This window comes from Mucor velutinosus (genome assembly GCF_035048745.1).
Source record: "Mucor velutinosus strain NIH1002 chromosome Unknown tig00001569, whole genome shotgun sequence".
NCBI lineage: Eukaryota > Fungi > Mucoromycota > Mucoromycetes > Mucorales > Mucoraceae > Mucor > Mucor velutinosus.
This window is the reverse complement of record NW_027041921.1, coordinates 1,354,401-1,371,278: the sequence shown is the minus strand read 5'-3', so window position 1 is coordinate 1,371,278 and position 16,878 is coordinate 1,354,401. Positions and strand designations below refer to the sequence as shown.

The window sequence follows — 16,878 nt, the reverse complement described above, 5'->3', positions numbered from 1 at the left end:
GCATGTCTATATGACATTTACTGTTGATTAACGACTGTATAAATAAGGTCTAAATTTGATTTAATAATGCCTTTAAAACGTTCATATGCCTGTGTGTTACATGCTTGCTATAATTGGATAAAAATGGGGAAAAAGTTTAAAATGATTACATATGAATATTGCATTCATCCAAGAAGCCACTTCTCAATTTTAGATAATATGAGAAGAAAAAGAATCCTTAGAACAACTTGCTTATTTAATAGTAGAGCCGCGGCCAGCTATTTGCATGGGGCGTATTAGAAGCCTGGAGAGGCGGACAGCTTGTCAGACCATGATCAATATACGATAATCCTTCGGTAATCAGGAAGAAAATCTTGTGATAATCCCTAAAAGACGCTTGTCTATGGAGTCGAACAAAAAATCACATGTTAATTGAGCAACTGTCATTCATGACTAATTGATACCTCAAAAGGTGGTTCCAACTTTCTTAATCTGATTTATACATTGTATTCGTATCCATGGATCAGGATTTTTCTTAGATCAGTTTTTTTTACAGGGTCTTTGACAGATCTCTCTTTTTTTTTCAACAAATGTACATTTACCTCGAGGTATGAATGTTTAGGCAATTATAAAAAGAAGTGATGTATTACAATGAAATGGGTATCACAGAACCTTGGAAAAATGAGTAATTCTTTATTTTTGTTCACTGATAAGGGGGGGTAACAAGGCGCTCAGATCGTATCTTTATCTCGTTGAATGACACAATTCTCCTTGATGATCCATGATTCTGATACATCTTGAGGCGATAGTAGACACACTGAAATACGTCGATGCGGGTTGTCTACTGTAATAAATGAGGAGGCAGATTTTGAGCGAAAGAAGGATCTCTCTGTCTTCAGAATGAGTGTTGTTGCTGCTGCAGTTTTATGTGTGGCCAATTCAAACTGATGTGGACTGGTGCTCTTTGCCTGCTCTTTTGCACGACATGATCTGGAACAAAAATTACTACCCAACAGCTAGTTATCAAATAGACATATGAGTCCAAGCACCCTATTTTATTTGATGAGCCATCTCCTAGTTACACTACTTTTTCAGACAATTGATTTTCACAAAATAAACAAATCTCGGTATTCATGACCTTCTGCACAATCTAAAAAAGATAAAGAATTCAAAGGAGCATATCCTTCTGTGATATAGAGATTCGGAGCCTTTTCAGCATTTGCTATGGATGATTCTGTCAGATTTCACTGATTCAACAAACATGCACATCATTAACACACCAGTGATGGTCACATTGAAAAAGGAACTCAAAAGCAGGATGCAAAAAAAAAGATGTGCATGTAGCTCTTGTTCTCTCATTTACTATTAGCATTTCATTATATTTGGTGTACGATGGTAGCTGCTGAATACAGGCCTTTAGAGGGCGATGATGATATACCCATCCACATCAATGCAACACCACCAACAGCGACAACAACAGCACAATCGACATCAACAGCTATCACACCACATCATTTCATTCAACCCGCCACGATCTATGTACAAGACTATGAACAGCAACATGCAACTGCTTCGCCGTTTAGTTGCGTTATCAATCTAGCAAATACTATCCTGGGAACAGGTATGCTTGCTATGGTAATAAGAAGTATTTCCCCATCATCCGTTAACTACAAGATGTATTAATCACTGTTAAACACATACAGCCGTCAGCGATGGCATCTGTGGGTATTTTACCCGGTATTTTGTTGATTGCCTTTTCAGCACTGGCGTCAGGAACGGGGCTTTACTTTTTAACGAGATGTGCAGCACGAACAGAAGGGAGAAATGCATCCTTTTTCGCCATATCCAAACTGACATGGCCCAAAGTAGCTGTGCTGTTTGATTTAGCCATCGCCATCAAGTGCTTTGGTGTAGCCGTGTCTTATTTGATCATTATCGGTGATCTCATGCCGCAAGTAATAGGTTCATTCTCAAACCATGCCAGTATTGCCTATTTCCTCACAGACCGACGTTTCTGGATCACGATATTCATGTTGACATTAGTATTACCGCTGAGTTTCCTGAGGAAACTGGATTCACTCAAATATACGAGTTTAGTGGCATTAGTAGCTGTTGTATATCTCTGTGTCATTGTCATCTATCACTACTATTCGCCTACATACCCATCGCCACCATCAGATGCCATTCAATTGGGTACTTTCAGCATCAATGTCTTGGGACATATACCGGTATTTGTGTTTGCATTTACATGCCACCAAAATGTAAGATGTGGGATTAGACACCCAACCACAACCACGACTCATCACACAGTTGGGTAGATTTTTTCGGTTTACAATGAGCTCAAGGATAACAGCAAACAATCAATTACAAATGTGATTACAGTGTCCATTGGCAGCTCTGCCTTTATCTATGAAGCCATTGCTATTCTCGGATATCTGAGCTTTGGCAAGGATGTGAGGGGAAATATCATCATGGAGTGTATAGTATAGCGTTTGTTGTGAGTGCATGTCGATGGATGGCTGAGTCTTTGTATAGATCCTCCCAGCTACTTTGTTGCCGGTGGTCGATTAGCCATTGTGATATTGGTGATATTCAGCTATCCATTGCAAGCTCATCCGTGTAGAGCATCACTGGATAAAGTGCTGGCCTGGGGATCAGCTTCAGCAAGAGGATCCAAAGTACCACCACCACCATCTGCTTTTAAATACTTTGCCATGACAACGTCCATATTGATCCTGAGCTATATTGTCGCCATCACCGTAACCGAGCTGGATCTGGTAAGAGCACTCTAGAACAGGGCACCATACAAAACCATGAAAAAGACTCATTCATGCTTGTTCAATTAGGTCTTGTCTTTCGTTGGATCTACTGGATCGACCACCATCTCATTCATATTGCCAGGCTTGTTTTACTACAAGATACATGAAAATGATTCCTGGAAACCAGGCAAGATTATTGCTGTATTATTAGCTTCCTATGGTATCTTTGTTATGACAGTATGTCTAACATTTAATATTATGCGCCTCACCAACCATGTTACAGCATGAAGCCCTTCATAGACAAATAGCCCCTCTTTTTTTTTTTTTTTTTTTTTTTTTTTTTTTTTTTTTTTTCTAATAATGACTACCATTCGCAATGGAGGATTCCTTATTGTACAATGTAATTTGAGATTCATTATCCTTGTATTCATTCATAACATTGGCATCAATCTATCTAATGGTGTATATATATACTTGCTCTGTTTTCAAAACGTTGGTCAGTCTTTAATCGTTCTTTTTTTCCCCCCTCTTTCAATGTTTAATTCATCTGCACTTTCACCCAACACTCCCCCTACCATGTCCAGAACCCAGAAAGAGCAAGATGCTGCCAACAGTCTTGTTGAACTTCAGCAAATCTTCTCCAGCAACGACAACACTATGCAACCCAACAGCGGCATAAACTCTCCAGCAAAGTCACCTATTGAGCCAAATCATCCTGCTACTACTACTTCTCATTATATCAACCCTCAACAATATCCCCGTGATGCGTCTGCCACTATCAGTCCATTTTCTCAGCAAGCGCCTCATCCTCCTGGCTATGAATTGATCATGCTGCCATCCATTTACAGACAGAGAGAATCAGCTGTCAGATCCTCTTTGAGTCGCTCTTTGCCTGCCTTTGGCTCGCTGGTCCATAAAGAAGATAAAGAATTGCGTCGAGAGTCTGCTATCCAGAATGACCGCCCTTTCCCACAAAGGCAAGCTCAACTACCTTCCAGGAAGCAATTGAAGTTATTCCAGGCACAGTACCGTTCAGTCTATCAGGTCCATCACTCACATCAAGGGCCTTCATTTCAATCTCGCCTTCCTCATCGGCTTCCCCAACTGACTCCAGCTCAGGCCTTTGCTCATGTTCATGCTCAGGCTTATTACTTGGCTCATGCTAGAGCTCAAACTTTTGGTTATCCTCAACAACAGCAGCATCAGCATCAGCAGCCCTCTCCAATCAATAATCAGCAACAACCTATTATGAATCACTATGTGCGTGCGTTAGAGGATCGTCATAACAATCAGCCTTGGCCAGAATCAAACAGCAACAAAAGCAGTAGGCCAGCCAGAGCAAATGATCCAACATCTATGCAAACTTCTTTCTCTATCCGTGGCAATGGAATTCATATCCAACGCAGTACCTTGCATCCGGATCAACAACCTACACCATCTATTCCTTCTCGTCAACATCAGGCTACCGATAGAAGCTCGTCCCAGCAGCAAATGGCACATCAAAAACAACAACGACTTGCAGCCGTTTGCTCTCGAAAATCCAATATACAAGCAGCTCCATGTAATTTGGATCAACAGGGGATGTCACGCAGCAAAACGTCATTGAATCCAGTTACCTTTTGCCATCCTACTACCAACATTACTCATCAAGTGTACAACCAAAGAGAGGCCATTCAACAGCAAGCTCACCGCCAACACCAGCAAGCTCACAAACAAGCTGTTCACCAGGTCAATCAGCATTTCAAGCAGCAACATGCAAACCAGCAGCACCGCTATCACTTACAGCAACATCAACAAGCCATGCATCAAAGCATGGAGTCATCTCGCCAAACTAGAGAAGAGATAGCTCAGCAGGAATCACTGCCTCATTGTCAACCATTCACACAACGGCAGCCACAACAAGAGCAGCGTGCCATTACCATTTCACCATCCACGACCTCTGAAACTGTCTTGACTACAGAAGCTGAGGAAGATGAAGATGAAGAAATGTATGGATTGGAAGAAGATGACGAGGAAGACGATGAGTATTTTGAAGAAGGAGACGACAGTGATCCCGAGTTTCAAGGTGCCAGTAAATTAAAAAAACACAGTGGTCATAGCAGCAACAGCGGCAGCTCCAACCACCATCATCACGACAGCAATGGCAGCAGCAGCCACACCCGCAACAAGAAAGGTAAATACGTCAAAGAAAAGCCTCGCTGGACAGCTGAAATGCGTGAATCTTTATTGAAAGCCGTGATTACTTACAAAAACTTGGATGACATGACAAGCTTTCATTGGAGTCAAATTGGCAAGCAAGTGGGTCGATCAGGTAAAGCTTGTAAAGACCAATGGCGAAGAGCACTCTTACCCAAGATTCAACACACATTTGATCGCTGTGATCAAGATTTCAACACCGGTACTCCTGGTGCGTCCTCCTACCCTGCCTCTCTGCAGCCACAGCAACAGCGTAACAACAAACAATAGATAAACATAGATGTAGATATAGATAAAGAGATGCAAAAACGCACTTTGCACTTGTTGAAATTGGAAACTTAATAAACCCTTTCATCTCCCTATCCATCTCTATTATACGAATTAACGCATGTAACCCTTGCATGGCCCACACTGATAAGAGCCGTTTTGTTTACATTCATTTATCATGAACACATCTCGATAGCATAAATAAGCGCATAGAGTTATTTTTCTCCTCCCCCCCTCTTTTTCTTTACACTTTCCACCTTTTGTAGCTTCCACGTAATGACACATTCATCCAGATATGAAAACTTCAACGGCAAGGTTGTCGTGCTTACAGGTGCCAGCCGTGGTATTGGTAAAGCAGTTGCCGATGCACTTGTTGCAAATGGAGCACACGTTGTCATTGGAGACCTTTTGGAGAAAGAAGGGCAGGCTGTTGTCGATGCGTATAATAGCGAGTACGTACACATCCATCAATGCTCATACTGGGACTAATGTATCTATACCGCAGAGCTAAATCAAAGGTAGCAGCCTTCCTCCGCACTGATGTTACAAAATACAAGGATAATCAAGACTTGTTTAAGCTGGCAGAAAGTGAATTCGGTGGCGTTGATGTTGGTTCAAACTGGTAGAGCAGAGGAATACATAAGCTAATGATATATTGTACAGCATGCTGTTCTGAATGCTGGAATTGCACTCAACTCCAATTCTTATTTCAGTGAAATGGACGACGATCTGGAAGAGAAAATCATTGATGTGAATACTACTGCTGTCATCAAAGGGACCAAGGTTGCTCTTTTGCATATGGCAAAGAGAGGGGGAGGAAGCATTATACATGTAGCCTCAGTTGCAGGAATTGTAGCTTCACCGTAAGTGGAGCTAGATAGAGATCTATGTGATGAATGATCTACTGACCGCAGAGAATAGCTCTTTAGCAAGTTACAATGCTTCCAAACATGGCGTGATTGGATATACTCGATCCTTTACATTGATGCCATACATTTGCAATGTGCGCGTCAATGCTATCTGTCCCTTCTATGTTGGTAAGTCTGGCTTTTATTTGAGTCTCATGGCTAGAGATTAAATATCAATACCTATCGTGTAGACACTGATCTGGTGAGCACCCAGCAGAAGAATGAAACAGAGACGAACACGTCTCTTCGCAAGCTTATCTATACATTTGAGTTTACGCCCATGAGTGTAGTAGTCGAGGGAGCATTGCAACTGATGGCGGACGATACAAAAAATAGTGAGTAAACTATAACGAGAGAAAGCCGACGTCTGACAAAAGCCTCGATTTTAGCTGAAACTGTATTGTGTTTACCAGAAGGAAATATACCAATGGAGCGGCCCACTTTGCCAGGTATTTACCAAGTCTATTAGATGTAGATATAACTAGATCGCTTAGTCTTTTAATGCTCCATAGGATCTCTTACAACAAAAGAAAAGACTGAATCACTTAAACAGTACGCCACGGAAGTGTCTATCCCTCTTGCTAAATCCGCATTGAAAGGAGCATTGCAGCGATATGGTATATAATGAAGCGATCTTTATATTATGATATGATAGCCTTGTATTTCTCGAAAAAAACACTTTGGTAGAGGAATAAATAAATAGTTTATTGAATGGAAGAGTGGGTTTACAACTTTGATTTGGTTGCTATGACGGATTTTACTCAGTGAAAACGCTCTCATCAGTCATCACATCAACTTACCTTTGGTATCAGCATCACCAATGACGCCAATTTGCATAGGAAGACCAACTCTTTGCATGATGGCATCGTTGTGGAATGTGTTGAATTGCTTGGTAGCGTCCTTTCCTGCCATCTTGGTGAGGACCTTCTTACCGCCTGGGTGCTCATTGATAAATTCAGTCAAATCAAAGACTTTCCCATCAACAATGATCCAAATATCTTTGGCAGTGTTGTGTTGAGCGACTTGTTCAATAGTGTAAGATTTCATTTTATGTATAGTAAAAGAAAGAAAAAGCTAGGATGACACCAATAAATCGCAGGGTCGGTTCAAAGATGGATATATGCTGAGTGATGTTGAATCGAAATTTGTAGTCCAGATAGCATTGACAGTAATCCATCAGCATGTGATGTGAGATAATTGACATGTCGAGCACGTGAGCGTGGTAGTTAACAGGCACCAAAGGTACAACAATACACTACATGATGATGAAACATCAAGCCAAATAAAGTAAATGGAACTGTAGTATAGTATCATTTATTTAGCAGTGGCAGCTGAGCATTTTCTAGCATAGACATGGTGCATGTTCATGAATGCCTTTTGTGAATCCATTTCTCTATTCATGGCCTCTATATCCTCATTGTAGGAAATAGTATCACTAAAGCTACTGATACTTTCATTATCACTGGCCTCTGTATTTTGGTCGTCATGTAGACAGAAATCCGTAAACAAATCATTGATGCTATCTCTAAACATGACGCCCAATCGTCCACCCCATACACCCAATGGTAGCGATGTGTAATTTGAACTGTAGTGCTTTTTCTTTTTGCTTCTAATTTGATCTGTATCTTGATCTAACGGTTCTTGTCTGTGAGTATCAAATATATCAGACGTTATATCTCCTATTTTTCGAGCTAATCTTGGGTTTAAATTGTGTGTTTCCATGGTTTGAAAAACTAGATGGCCAATGTGTGAATACAACAGCATCTCTGCACACACTTGATGATAGCAAAAGCCTTACCTTTGGCATTGAGTCTATGCGTCACAGGTCCAGCCTTGGGATTGCCATAGATTCTCATATCTAATTCGTAGAGTTCGAGATAACCCTCTGGTTTGCAGATACGATGACACTCTTGCACCAACTCTTGATAACAATCATCGCCGTACGCATCCAATAAAAACCGAGCATAGATAAAGTCGAATGAATCTGCGGGGATGTCTTTGAGTGTCTTGAGAATGTCGTAATAGCATCGAATGTATTTGAAGTTTTTAGGCACTTTTCGTTGATCAGGAGAGTAACCACCTGTCGTGTCATCCATACCCACTACGAGCCAGTTGGGGAATAATTTGGCTGTATCTGTGCACCAGGAACCATCTCCACAACCAACATGCAATACATGCTTCTTTGAATCGGTAGGGATGGGGCTTTGAAAAGGCCTATATATTGAATGATGTCAATGCATTTGCTCTCACATTAGATCTCGCTAAGCATATTTACCCATTCAAGGCAAGTCGAACCAAGTCATTACGTATCACAGATCGTGTAAACAACCTTGATTTTGCATATTCTGTTAACGGCTGATTGGTTTCATCGTAATCTTCATCACGCTCCTCCATGAACGTGCTCAATTCATCCCAATCGATCATGTCACCGTCTTTTCTGAGCTTCTTGAATCCCACCTCAGGCTTGTCAATGTCCTCAGGGAGTGAAAAGACTGAATTTTCTCGACTGGCACCTGTAAGACTATGCGTACTAGCACCATCATCACCGTTGCTCTGCTCCACTGCCTCACTAATGTGTGTATTGCATAGACAAGGCGGGTGCTTGGTCCAGTCCTTTGAACGGACACTGTCGTTCTCTGCTTTCTCTGGCTCCTCGTGCTCATCATCCGCATCATTAGTAGAAGTGCCATTGGTGTTGCAACAGGCACAGCAGCTGCTATGTGAATCTGTCGAATTCTCGCTGCCCTGGCGCTGCTGGTCTTCTTCGTTTTCGCGGTGTTGATGATCATGATCCGCCTGGTTTGCGTGGTTCTGGAACAGAAGCCCGTGAGGTCTGTGGAAGTGAATCAAGTTGTTTTTGAACTTGCGAGCACCATTCAGTGAGAAGATGGAAGCAGGCTTGCTCTTGGTGGAAGACTTGTCATCGTCATTGACACTGTTGGCATCGGCACTGGCACGAGCAGCCACTGGGGGCTCTACATTGGCTATCACAATGGGCTTGCCCTGATGCTCGTGTTCCTCCATGATGACCGGATCACTGACTACATACTTTTGTTCATTGGGAGTGACAATGGTGACAGACGGTCTCTTGTCATGGTGATGCTTGATGTGCTGTAACCAACTTGTAAGACTGAGGTTTGCCTTTGACATTTTGCTTGAGATAAAATGTTGAAAAAGGAAAGAAAAAAAAAAGAAAGAGAAAAGAAGAAGAACGGAAATCCACGGAATTTATGTAAACAGAGTATCCTCTTTCATCACTGCCAAACTGAACATCTAATAATATCATGCCATTATCACCCCACTACATCATTGCCAATGTTGGCGGCCTTTTTTTTTCCCCCCCATTCTATCAAATCATGTTGCAGTTCTTTTTATTCTAAACATGTTCCAGAAGCTCGTCATTCTTTACTAGAAGCAGAAGAAGAGGGGGCTTCCGCTACCGTCTTTCTTCGATCTCGTTTAATAGACTCCCAATCTATGCCTGAATTCACTCTTTGCTTCAGCCTCAAACTGGTCGATGATCCAATAGCAGGTGCGTTCTTTTTCCTCTCCAGTTCCTCCTGTTGCTGGCGAGCATGTTCAGCTCTGGCTCGCATCGCTGCATTTTGTCTGGGCTGTTTCAAAATGACAGATGCGGATCGAGTGGGTGGCGCGGTCGATGTGCCTGAAGATGAAGGTGATGCGGTTTTATTTTGACGTAATTGTTGTTGTTTCGCAGCTGTTTGAACGAATTTGGACGACGGTGGGGCTGGAGCGACCGTTGCTACAGGAGAATCACAGACAGGTGGTGCTAAGAAATGGAGAGGATGAGCGTTTATAGATGTCAGACTGAATCAAACTCCTTACATGATGTACGGCGCTTTGGTTTAGCCACCACTGCCTTGGAGTTGGATACATTGGGAGGTGACCCTGCGGCTATCGCTTTCGTATGGGTGGTATTTAATGAGCATTTCTTCTTGCTGCTCGCTGCCGCCGAGGATGAGTTGGAGGAAGGTGCAGTGCGAGATGGGGTTAGTTTGGAATCTTCAACGAGATAGGATCGTAGGTCTGGTATAATCTGGCTATATGTTCATTGTTCAATGGTGGCTTGCAACGCCGTACAATGTGTCCTCACCTTCTTGCTCTTTCCATACGATGATGTGTCGTTGTTGGCGTGGAAGTAGGTTGCTGATTCTCCCCTGAATGACATGACATATCAGTATAGACTGGGCCGTGAGTCTTTTGCTCCACTTACATGATATCCACGAAGTGCCAAAGCTCTGAGGCAATGTCTTGTCTTCATGTTCACCGTGCTGAATGGTCGTTTCTTTGCGCTCTACTTTATGTGGCTCTGATTCACGATGTCCCCACCACTCTGGAAATGTATTCGGCATGTTGGACTTGTCAGTTTGTATGGTTTCTCCTGTTCGAATGTTGTAGAGAGGTTTGGCTTTGAGTGCTTGTATTTCATGCTCGGACTCTTCTGCTATGGGATCAATGCGCTTTTCTACAGGTACAGTGACATCCTCCTCCTCTTCCTCCTCCTTCTGAGTAATGTCGTCGTTTTCAAACTCATGTTGGTCCTTCTATTCACTCTGGATGAGTGCGCAGTTGACCTGTTGCGTGAGTTCGTTTATACTTACATTTTCTGATTGCTGTCTTTTCTTTAAAAAGTCGCTTGTCGACTGATTTAGTTTATCACGATCTTCAGAATACAGCACAGCAAAGCAAATCAGCTCTCTCAGCAAGTTGAAGACATCTGTGGGGGGATATCTGTCCAGAAATTCATGGACGTACGGTGGTAATGTTGTTAAAAATGCTTCCATTTTTAGTGAAACAAAGAATGATGAAAAAGAAGGCTGGCGAGTCTCTTTTTATTTGTATGAATTCAAGGGGCAGCAAATATCAATCTGGTCGTACAAGATACATACAATTTGAGAATTGGCTTTTGCAGTGCAAATGTGCATAAACTCATGCTTTAATTTAATGAATGGTTCGCCTAGCTAATCCTAAAGACACCGCCATAGCAAGTGTGATACGTGGCAGCCACAAGCAGAATCCATGATGCCCTGAATAGAGAGTGTCATTTGAAAGATGATACGCAATCCCCCGTCTTGCCTCAATATAGAAATCCCAGCTACGACGAAACAGTAAAATTACGTGGAAGCGAAATTACTAGAAAAATCAACTTCTTAAGTCGTATAAAACATTGCTTTTCTTTTGCTTTTATCTTTCTTTTTCTTTTTCATTAATCACACATGTCTGAATCTGTGAAACTCTACGTTTATGATCTATCTCAGGGCATGGCTCGTTCCATGTCCAGACAACTGACAGGCAAGCAAATTGATGGTATTTGGCACACTTCCGTAGTCGTATTTGGTCAAGAGTTCTACTTTGGTCAGGGCATCATGACCTCAATTCCTGGAACAACACAACATGGACGTCCTTTAGAAATTGTGGACATGGGCCAGACATTCTTGCCATTGGAAGTTGTTGTCGAATATATCGATAGTCTTCGCTCAGTCTATAGGTAAGCCATGATTCAATGCGATTCAGGCTTGCGTGTCCTCACCCACTCTATCTTCATAGTGCCGAAAAGTATCACTTGTTAGACTTCAATTGCAATACATTTTCAAACGACCTTTGCCAGTTCTTGGTCGGCAAAACTATACCTAGCCATATCAGTGATCTGCCTGCTGAATTCCTCAACACGTAAGTGCAGCTGTGGATGAGAGGTGTGCCATGACCTAATACCATGCTAGACCTTTTGGGCAGTCAATCTTACCCATGATAGAGGGAATGTTTGGGCAATCCAAGCTGAGCAGCAGTAGCGGCAACGCAGTAGCACCACAGCAACCATCAGCAGAAGCAGCATCCATGTTGCAAGGCATCTCTTCTGCTGCGATATCTGCGGCACCAACAACAGTGAATCCAGTACAAATTGCCAACACAGCAACTGCAGTAGACGGCTTTATCTCGGCCTACAAAGCAGTTATTGTGTTCTTTACATCAGCATCATGTCCTCCATGTCGTATGATTAAGCCTGATTTCGAAAACTTGATCCGAGAAAAGAATGGCGATAGTGAGAAGATCAAAATATTGGGCGTTATAATGGATACCTCCATGGCACCCGATGCAGCGAAATACGGTATTCGTGCTACACCTACTTTCCAGTTGTTTTTGAATGGACAAAAGTATTCAGAATTCAAGGGTGCAAACTATGCAGAGTTGAAAAGCCAAGTGGATATCTTGCTGTTTGAAGCATTTCCTCGTAAGTTGTTGGTTTTGGGAGCGGGAGAAAGAGCGATGGATTGACCGAACCTTTTAAAATAGCTCATCCGCATAGAAAAATTCTGCTTAGAGCTGTGGTGGATCAACCCAATGTGCCTATCTTGTACTCTACACCAGGAAAATGGGAGATGATCTACACTAAATTGCACTCGTTTTTGGAGACACAAAGTATCACTTTGGATGCGGATCAAAAGAGCGTGCTGGATCAATCCAAGGCTTTTCTGGAAAAGAAGGATACCAACTTGAATGCTGGTCAATGGAAGCTGTTGGTTGGTAAGCTATACATACAGAGGAGAGTGACGCTATCAAGAGACTCAATTGCGATTCTTGTAGATGTATTGTTGCAAAAGCTGACAGTGGATCAACTCTTCCCTTTGTTTGATATCTATAGGTCTTTATTGCTATCAAAGACTGTCTCTGATTTCTACGTGAATGATCGTAAGTAACCAGCATTACACAGTGGATACGGATGACTCACATCATGTTGTAGCTTCTCAAATCGCAAGCATTTTGGAAATCGCATCCCAGAACGAAACACCTGCCAAAGCAACATGGCTTATGATTTTGAGAATTGCTTGTAATCTATTCGCCAACACAACATTATCCACCACACAATTCACTTCAAATCTTGCGGCATCGCATCGTTCTCAGCTTACACAACTCTTGGTTACAAGCCTATTGGCCTCAGATGCTCAAGTCAGACAGGCAGCAGCCTCTTTAGCATACAACTGCTCCACTTGCATTGCAGTCGAGAGGTTGGAAAAGGAAAAGGGCACGTTCTCAGGTATGGCTGAGCAAGAGGACGATGATTGGGAAGTCGAGCTATCCAGTGCTGTAATGGACGCATTGATCAAGGAGATGGATGAAGAGATTAGTAAGTGCACTTCATGCCATGTGCGACAAGTATGCTAAATATTGACACTATGCTACCTAGTTCATCGTCTTTTGGCGGCCATGAGTAAATTCTTATTCCTGGCACCTCAAGATAGATCCTCAGTCGCTGATCTGCTCTCTGCATTAGACATTCAGCATGTGATTGAAGAGAAAAAGACATCCAAAGTGATCAACAGCAGCAAAGTGCTGGCATTAGGGCGAGATATATGTGAATTGGTAAAGCAAATAAACTAGGTTTTATTAGGCTGATTTATCCTCTATCAAATAATTTGGGTTGGACGCCAACTTCCTTGACAGATTCTCGTACCAGGTTTGGAAGGTCTTGAGAGGTAAATAACCATTCTCTGTCAATTGGCCCAGTGGTATGGCGTTGGGTGGTAAATTGTGTGTTGCAAATGATGTACAGTAATTATACAAGTTTTCTAATACGCGTCCTGCCATTTGACCCACTTGAGACACATTGACGCCAGGCTTGACTAATGCAGATGATGTAAGGGGTTGGTTGATGGTGGATAGTTCTTGTTCGACCACTTGAATGGGCTCTATGGAAATGCCGAGGGTTGCTGATGTAGACATTTGCATGCTGTTGATGGCTGATTCCTTTGTTTTAATTCTAAAGATGGCACTTGGCTTTTCGTTGGATAATCTATAATGTGATACAATGTGATGTGAGTGATTTGGATATCAAAGCAATTATCGTTGCTAAGTTCAGCAGCTTACCCTCCCAGCAATTGCCAATCTTTATTTGGCCACAGTAAGTGCACTGTAGCAGCAAATCCAGGCTCGAATGGAATCGTGCCTAACAAGAAGACAGTGATGTGGTTGATGGCTTGTGCATCAGCTAATTCAAAAACGTATTTATTCACATCCACTTGCTGTAAGTTTGTTTGTACCTACAGGATCATGTTAGTGCCTAGACAAGAGACTAACATGCCAAGTAATCTTAAATACTTACTAAGCGGCCAGCAGCGATACAGCCAAACATATTTAGGGTATGTCTCTAGTGCTGAAAAGAGTATAATGATGAAAGAAAAAAAAAAGTGGCTCTTTATAACGAAAAAAGTGGCTCGGGTTCATTTTTTGCTGGAAGATTTTAGAAGTTTCCTTCCTTACATCATGTCCATTTCGAGCTGCAACCCCGCGATTTATGCGTAATTGATATGGCCTCTCAATCACTAAAAGTATTTCACCAAGCTTGTGATTATATCCAACAGTGTTGCCGTGTATCAGCATGCAAAGGATACAGATAGATGTATATCTAGAGTATGATTGCCAGTACTCTAGGAATACAGCCCTTCATTATTAGATCAAAGCTCAAAATTAAACATGTTCCATGGTTTCTCACAGCAGATTCGAAAGCTCGAAAGCCCACTTCACATCCCCAAAGCATTTAGCTAACAGATCTGTCACATTTCTTGGTGACCAACAAGCTTGCTCCAAGCAACCTCACCATCATAGCGATTACGAATATGAGTACGTGACGAGGATGTAGGCGCCATCACTCAATGATGATTGCCCTTGCTTTACAATAGGACTTTTGAAGATTTCGCAACTTTTTGGATGCTTCGTTTGGTCGAATATCGGGAATACTACCAGATGAAGCCAAACATCTGGTGTGGATTCTGTTGTCGACTTTTCGAGATTTATTCTTGTGAATTAAATATATAGATATATACAGTGGTAGTAGTGAAAATGTATGCGGTGATGTATCATCTATTGCTCAACAGCTGAAACAGTGCTATATTGCTGTCTGGTAGCACGTTCCTAAGCATTCCATTGATATCAGCATCCATGAATCTATAATACTTGGAAATAAAATACCTTTTGCCACTTGTCAACAAATGGCTTTATGATCGAAAAGAGGATCAGGCCAATAGTGATAATTAAAAATGATCGAACAATGATTTCGTCTTTATAAGAATCGCGTGCTGTATACATGGTTAGCGTTTTGGCTCGACATGCGTTGGAAAATAGTTACCAAAGCAGGCTGTTTTAAAATCGTTACTAGGACATGTTGCATCTGCAATGCCATCACACATGCCATCTTTGACATTATCCAAACAGAATTGCTTTGTACAGTTGCCGCAAGGTTTTGGATCAAGCAATGGGAGCTCGAACACTGTAGAGTTTGACCCACAAAAGCATTTACAGAACATCTTTATGTCGGCTGCATGTATCGAGGCAGCCAATGTACTCAAAGCAAGCAGTAATAGTAAGTAGTGCTGCATTGTGCTTCCTAATTGTCGTCTATTCAATGTTGTATTGAGTATAGATGATTTGACTCTGCAAATACGATGGGATGAGCAGAAAGAAGATCATTTTAAACATGGAAGCCATCTGCTAGCTAAATTACTAGATTTGAGCATCCGCTGTGTCGCGCAAACGTGTGTAGCTATTGTATCCTAGTAAAATAAACCTTTTTGATGTGTATATTATAAAGTCGACTAGAGAGAAAAACTCAACAAGCTTAGTTTATTCAACTATAGTCAGTAGAAGAGTACTGCTTGAACAAGAAACATCATTTTCGTAGTGCCATGGACAGTAAGAACATTGCAATGCTCTAACAGTAATCGTCGGCATGGTGCTTGGGAGATATCGAGGTTAATCTGTACTGAATTGGCTATGTGGATGAAAAATGGGTTCGAGATTGGGTCAAAGATATTGATAGTAAATGAGTCCTCTGAAAGAACTACCTCATTCTTCAAAAGCTCTTTTAAAATGTCGCCTGTATGTTCGTTCTGAGTGCAAGCCCACTCGAAATCCTGAATTATATATGACACAATCTCCTCTTGACTAAACTCATAAATCTCAATATATAATCTTCTATAAACTTGCATAACATCGTTCCAAATGTCTGCATCGATGTTGTGTAAATTCTGCTGTTCTAAAGCGAGTAACATGTGCCATTTAGCGATAATGCTTGCGCACATGAGTTGAGTCGAGGTAATTCAATGGCTGAGGAAGAAAAATAGTTGAACTTCATCAACAGGTCAGGCACAAAATCTGCAAATGGTACCATCTGACAAGGAATGGGATCCTCGACCACATTTTTCAACAGTGGATTCATATCGATCTATAGGAAAAGAGAGTAGTTGAGAAATACTTTCAGTTGTTAGGCTAGAGAGTCAGGTACATACTAAGCGGATAGCAATGTTTCGTTGAATGGACGATTTCGCCTTGATTTCTTCCACTTCTTAAAGCATTGATGAGGCACTTTAACCACTTCCACAGATGTATGATTGCATCTAAGATAGTACAACATTTGGTAACATGGACCTGTGAGGCAGTTTTACCGTAGCGAAGCAAAGGTGCAAAGCCATGGTAATAAGGATTCTAATCCAACATTTGACAACATTGATCTGTATGAGGGCTTGATTGTAGCGAAGCAAAGGTGTAAAACCATAGTGTTCAAGCAGCAAATTCGATTTCTCATTTCTATTATTATCAAGTTTACCAGCAATATAACGCATCAAAATTTGTACGAATTAGCTTCAAAAGAATCAATATGCCTCCTTTTCGAATTAGAAGTTGCACAGGCTGCAGAATTGCCTTTCCAGAAGACTTCAGCTACCAAAGATATGATTTATGCCGTGTAAATAAAAGAC

The 16,878-nt window shown here is 41.7% G+C and overlaps 9 protein-coding genes across 9 annotated transcripts; 4 read left to right on the top strand and 5 right to left on the bottom strand.

The window, feature by feature from the left end:
- Positions 1-1,371: 1,371 nt before the first annotated feature.
- Positions 1,372-3,026, top strand: ATC70_012634 (uncharacterized protein; the record flags this gene model as incomplete). The annotated part of the gene is made up of 5 exons (XM_064831805.1): positions 1,372-1,614; positions 1,683-2,240; positions 2,298-2,457; positions 2,515-2,756; positions 2,826-3,026. The coding sequence occupies 5 exons, from the start codon at positions 1,372-1,374 to the stop codon at positions 3,024-3,026; spliced, it is 1,404 nt and encodes a 467-aa protein (XP_064678085.1).
- Positions 3,027-3,272: 246 nt separating this feature from the next.
- On the top strand, positions 3,273-5,204 carry ATC70_012633 (uncharacterized protein; the record flags this gene model as incomplete). The annotated part of the gene is made up of 1 exon (XM_064831804.1): positions 3,273-5,204. The coding sequence occupies one exon, from the start codon at positions 3,273-3,275 to the stop codon at positions 5,202-5,204; it is 1,932 nt and encodes a 643-aa protein (XP_064678084.1).
- Positions 5,205-5,477: 273 nt separating this feature from the next.
- On the top strand, positions 5,478-6,734 carry ATC70_012632 (uncharacterized protein; the record flags this gene model as incomplete). The annotated part of the gene is made up of 7 exons (XM_064831803.1): positions 5,478-5,653; positions 5,707-5,809; positions 5,865-6,064; positions 6,123-6,238; positions 6,301-6,444; positions 6,499-6,558; positions 6,622-6,734. The coding sequence occupies 7 exons, from the start codon at positions 5,478-5,480 to the stop codon at positions 6,732-6,734; spliced, it is 912 nt and encodes a 303-aa protein (XP_064678083.1).
- A 100-nt stretch (positions 6,735-6,834) lies between these two features.
- MRPL2_3 (54S ribosomal protein L2 mitochondrial) lies at positions 6,835-7,156 on the bottom strand (the record flags this gene model as incomplete). Its single annotated transcript, XM_064831802.1, has 2 exons — positions 6,835-6,854; positions 6,910-7,156. 2 exons carry the CDS (start codon positions 7,154-7,156, stop codon positions 6,835-6,837), a joined length of 267 nt encoding a protein of 88 aa, XP_064678082.1.
- A 267-nt stretch (positions 7,157-7,423) lies between these two features.
- ATC70_012630 (uncharacterized protein) lies at positions 7,424-9,259 on the bottom strand (the record flags this gene model as incomplete). The annotated part of the gene is made up of 3 exons (XM_064831801.1): positions 7,424-7,842; positions 7,908-8,323; positions 8,385-9,259. The coding sequence occupies 3 exons, from the start codon at positions 9,257-9,259 to the stop codon at positions 7,424-7,426; spliced, it is 1,710 nt and encodes a 569-aa protein (XP_064678081.1).
- Positions 9,260-9,507: 248 nt separating this feature from the next.
- ATC70_012629 (uncharacterized protein) lies at positions 9,508-10,914 on the bottom strand (the record flags this gene model as incomplete). The annotated part of the gene is made up of 5 exons (XM_064831800.1): positions 9,508-9,899; positions 9,956-10,170; positions 10,224-10,287; positions 10,344-10,674; positions 10,732-10,914. 5 exons carry the CDS (start codon positions 10,912-10,914, stop codon positions 9,508-9,510), a joined length of 1,185 nt encoding a protein of 394 aa, XP_064678080.1.
- A 432-nt stretch (positions 10,915-11,346) lies between these two features.
- Positions 11,347-13,507, top strand: ATC70_012628 (uncharacterized protein; the record flags this gene model as incomplete). Its single annotated transcript, XM_064831799.1, has 7 exons — positions 11,347-11,618; positions 11,678-11,800; positions 11,851-12,359; positions 12,422-12,652; positions 12,713-12,817; positions 12,870-13,253; positions 13,314-13,507. The coding sequence occupies 7 exons, from the start codon at positions 11,347-11,349 to the stop codon at positions 13,505-13,507; spliced, it is 1,818 nt and encodes a 605-aa protein (XP_064678079.1).
- Positions 13,508-13,513: 6 nt separating this feature from the next.
- ATC70_012627 (uncharacterized protein) lies at positions 13,514-14,258 on the bottom strand (the record flags this gene model as incomplete). Its single annotated transcript, XM_064831798.1, has 3 exons — positions 13,514-13,919; positions 13,994-14,166; positions 14,229-14,258. The coding sequence occupies 3 exons, from the start codon at positions 14,256-14,258 to the stop codon at positions 13,514-13,516; spliced, it is 609 nt and encodes a 202-aa protein (XP_064678078.1).
- Positions 14,259-14,986: 728 nt separating this feature from the next.
- CPR2 (Peptidyl-prolyl cis-trans isomerase B) lies at positions 14,987-15,501 on the bottom strand (the record flags this gene model as incomplete). Its single annotated transcript, XM_064831797.1, has 3 exons — positions 14,987-15,037; positions 15,095-15,201; positions 15,252-15,501. 3 exons carry the CDS (start codon positions 15,499-15,501, stop codon positions 14,987-14,989), a joined length of 408 nt encoding a protein of 135 aa, XP_064678077.1.
- Positions 15,502-16,878: the final 1,377 nt, after the last annotated feature.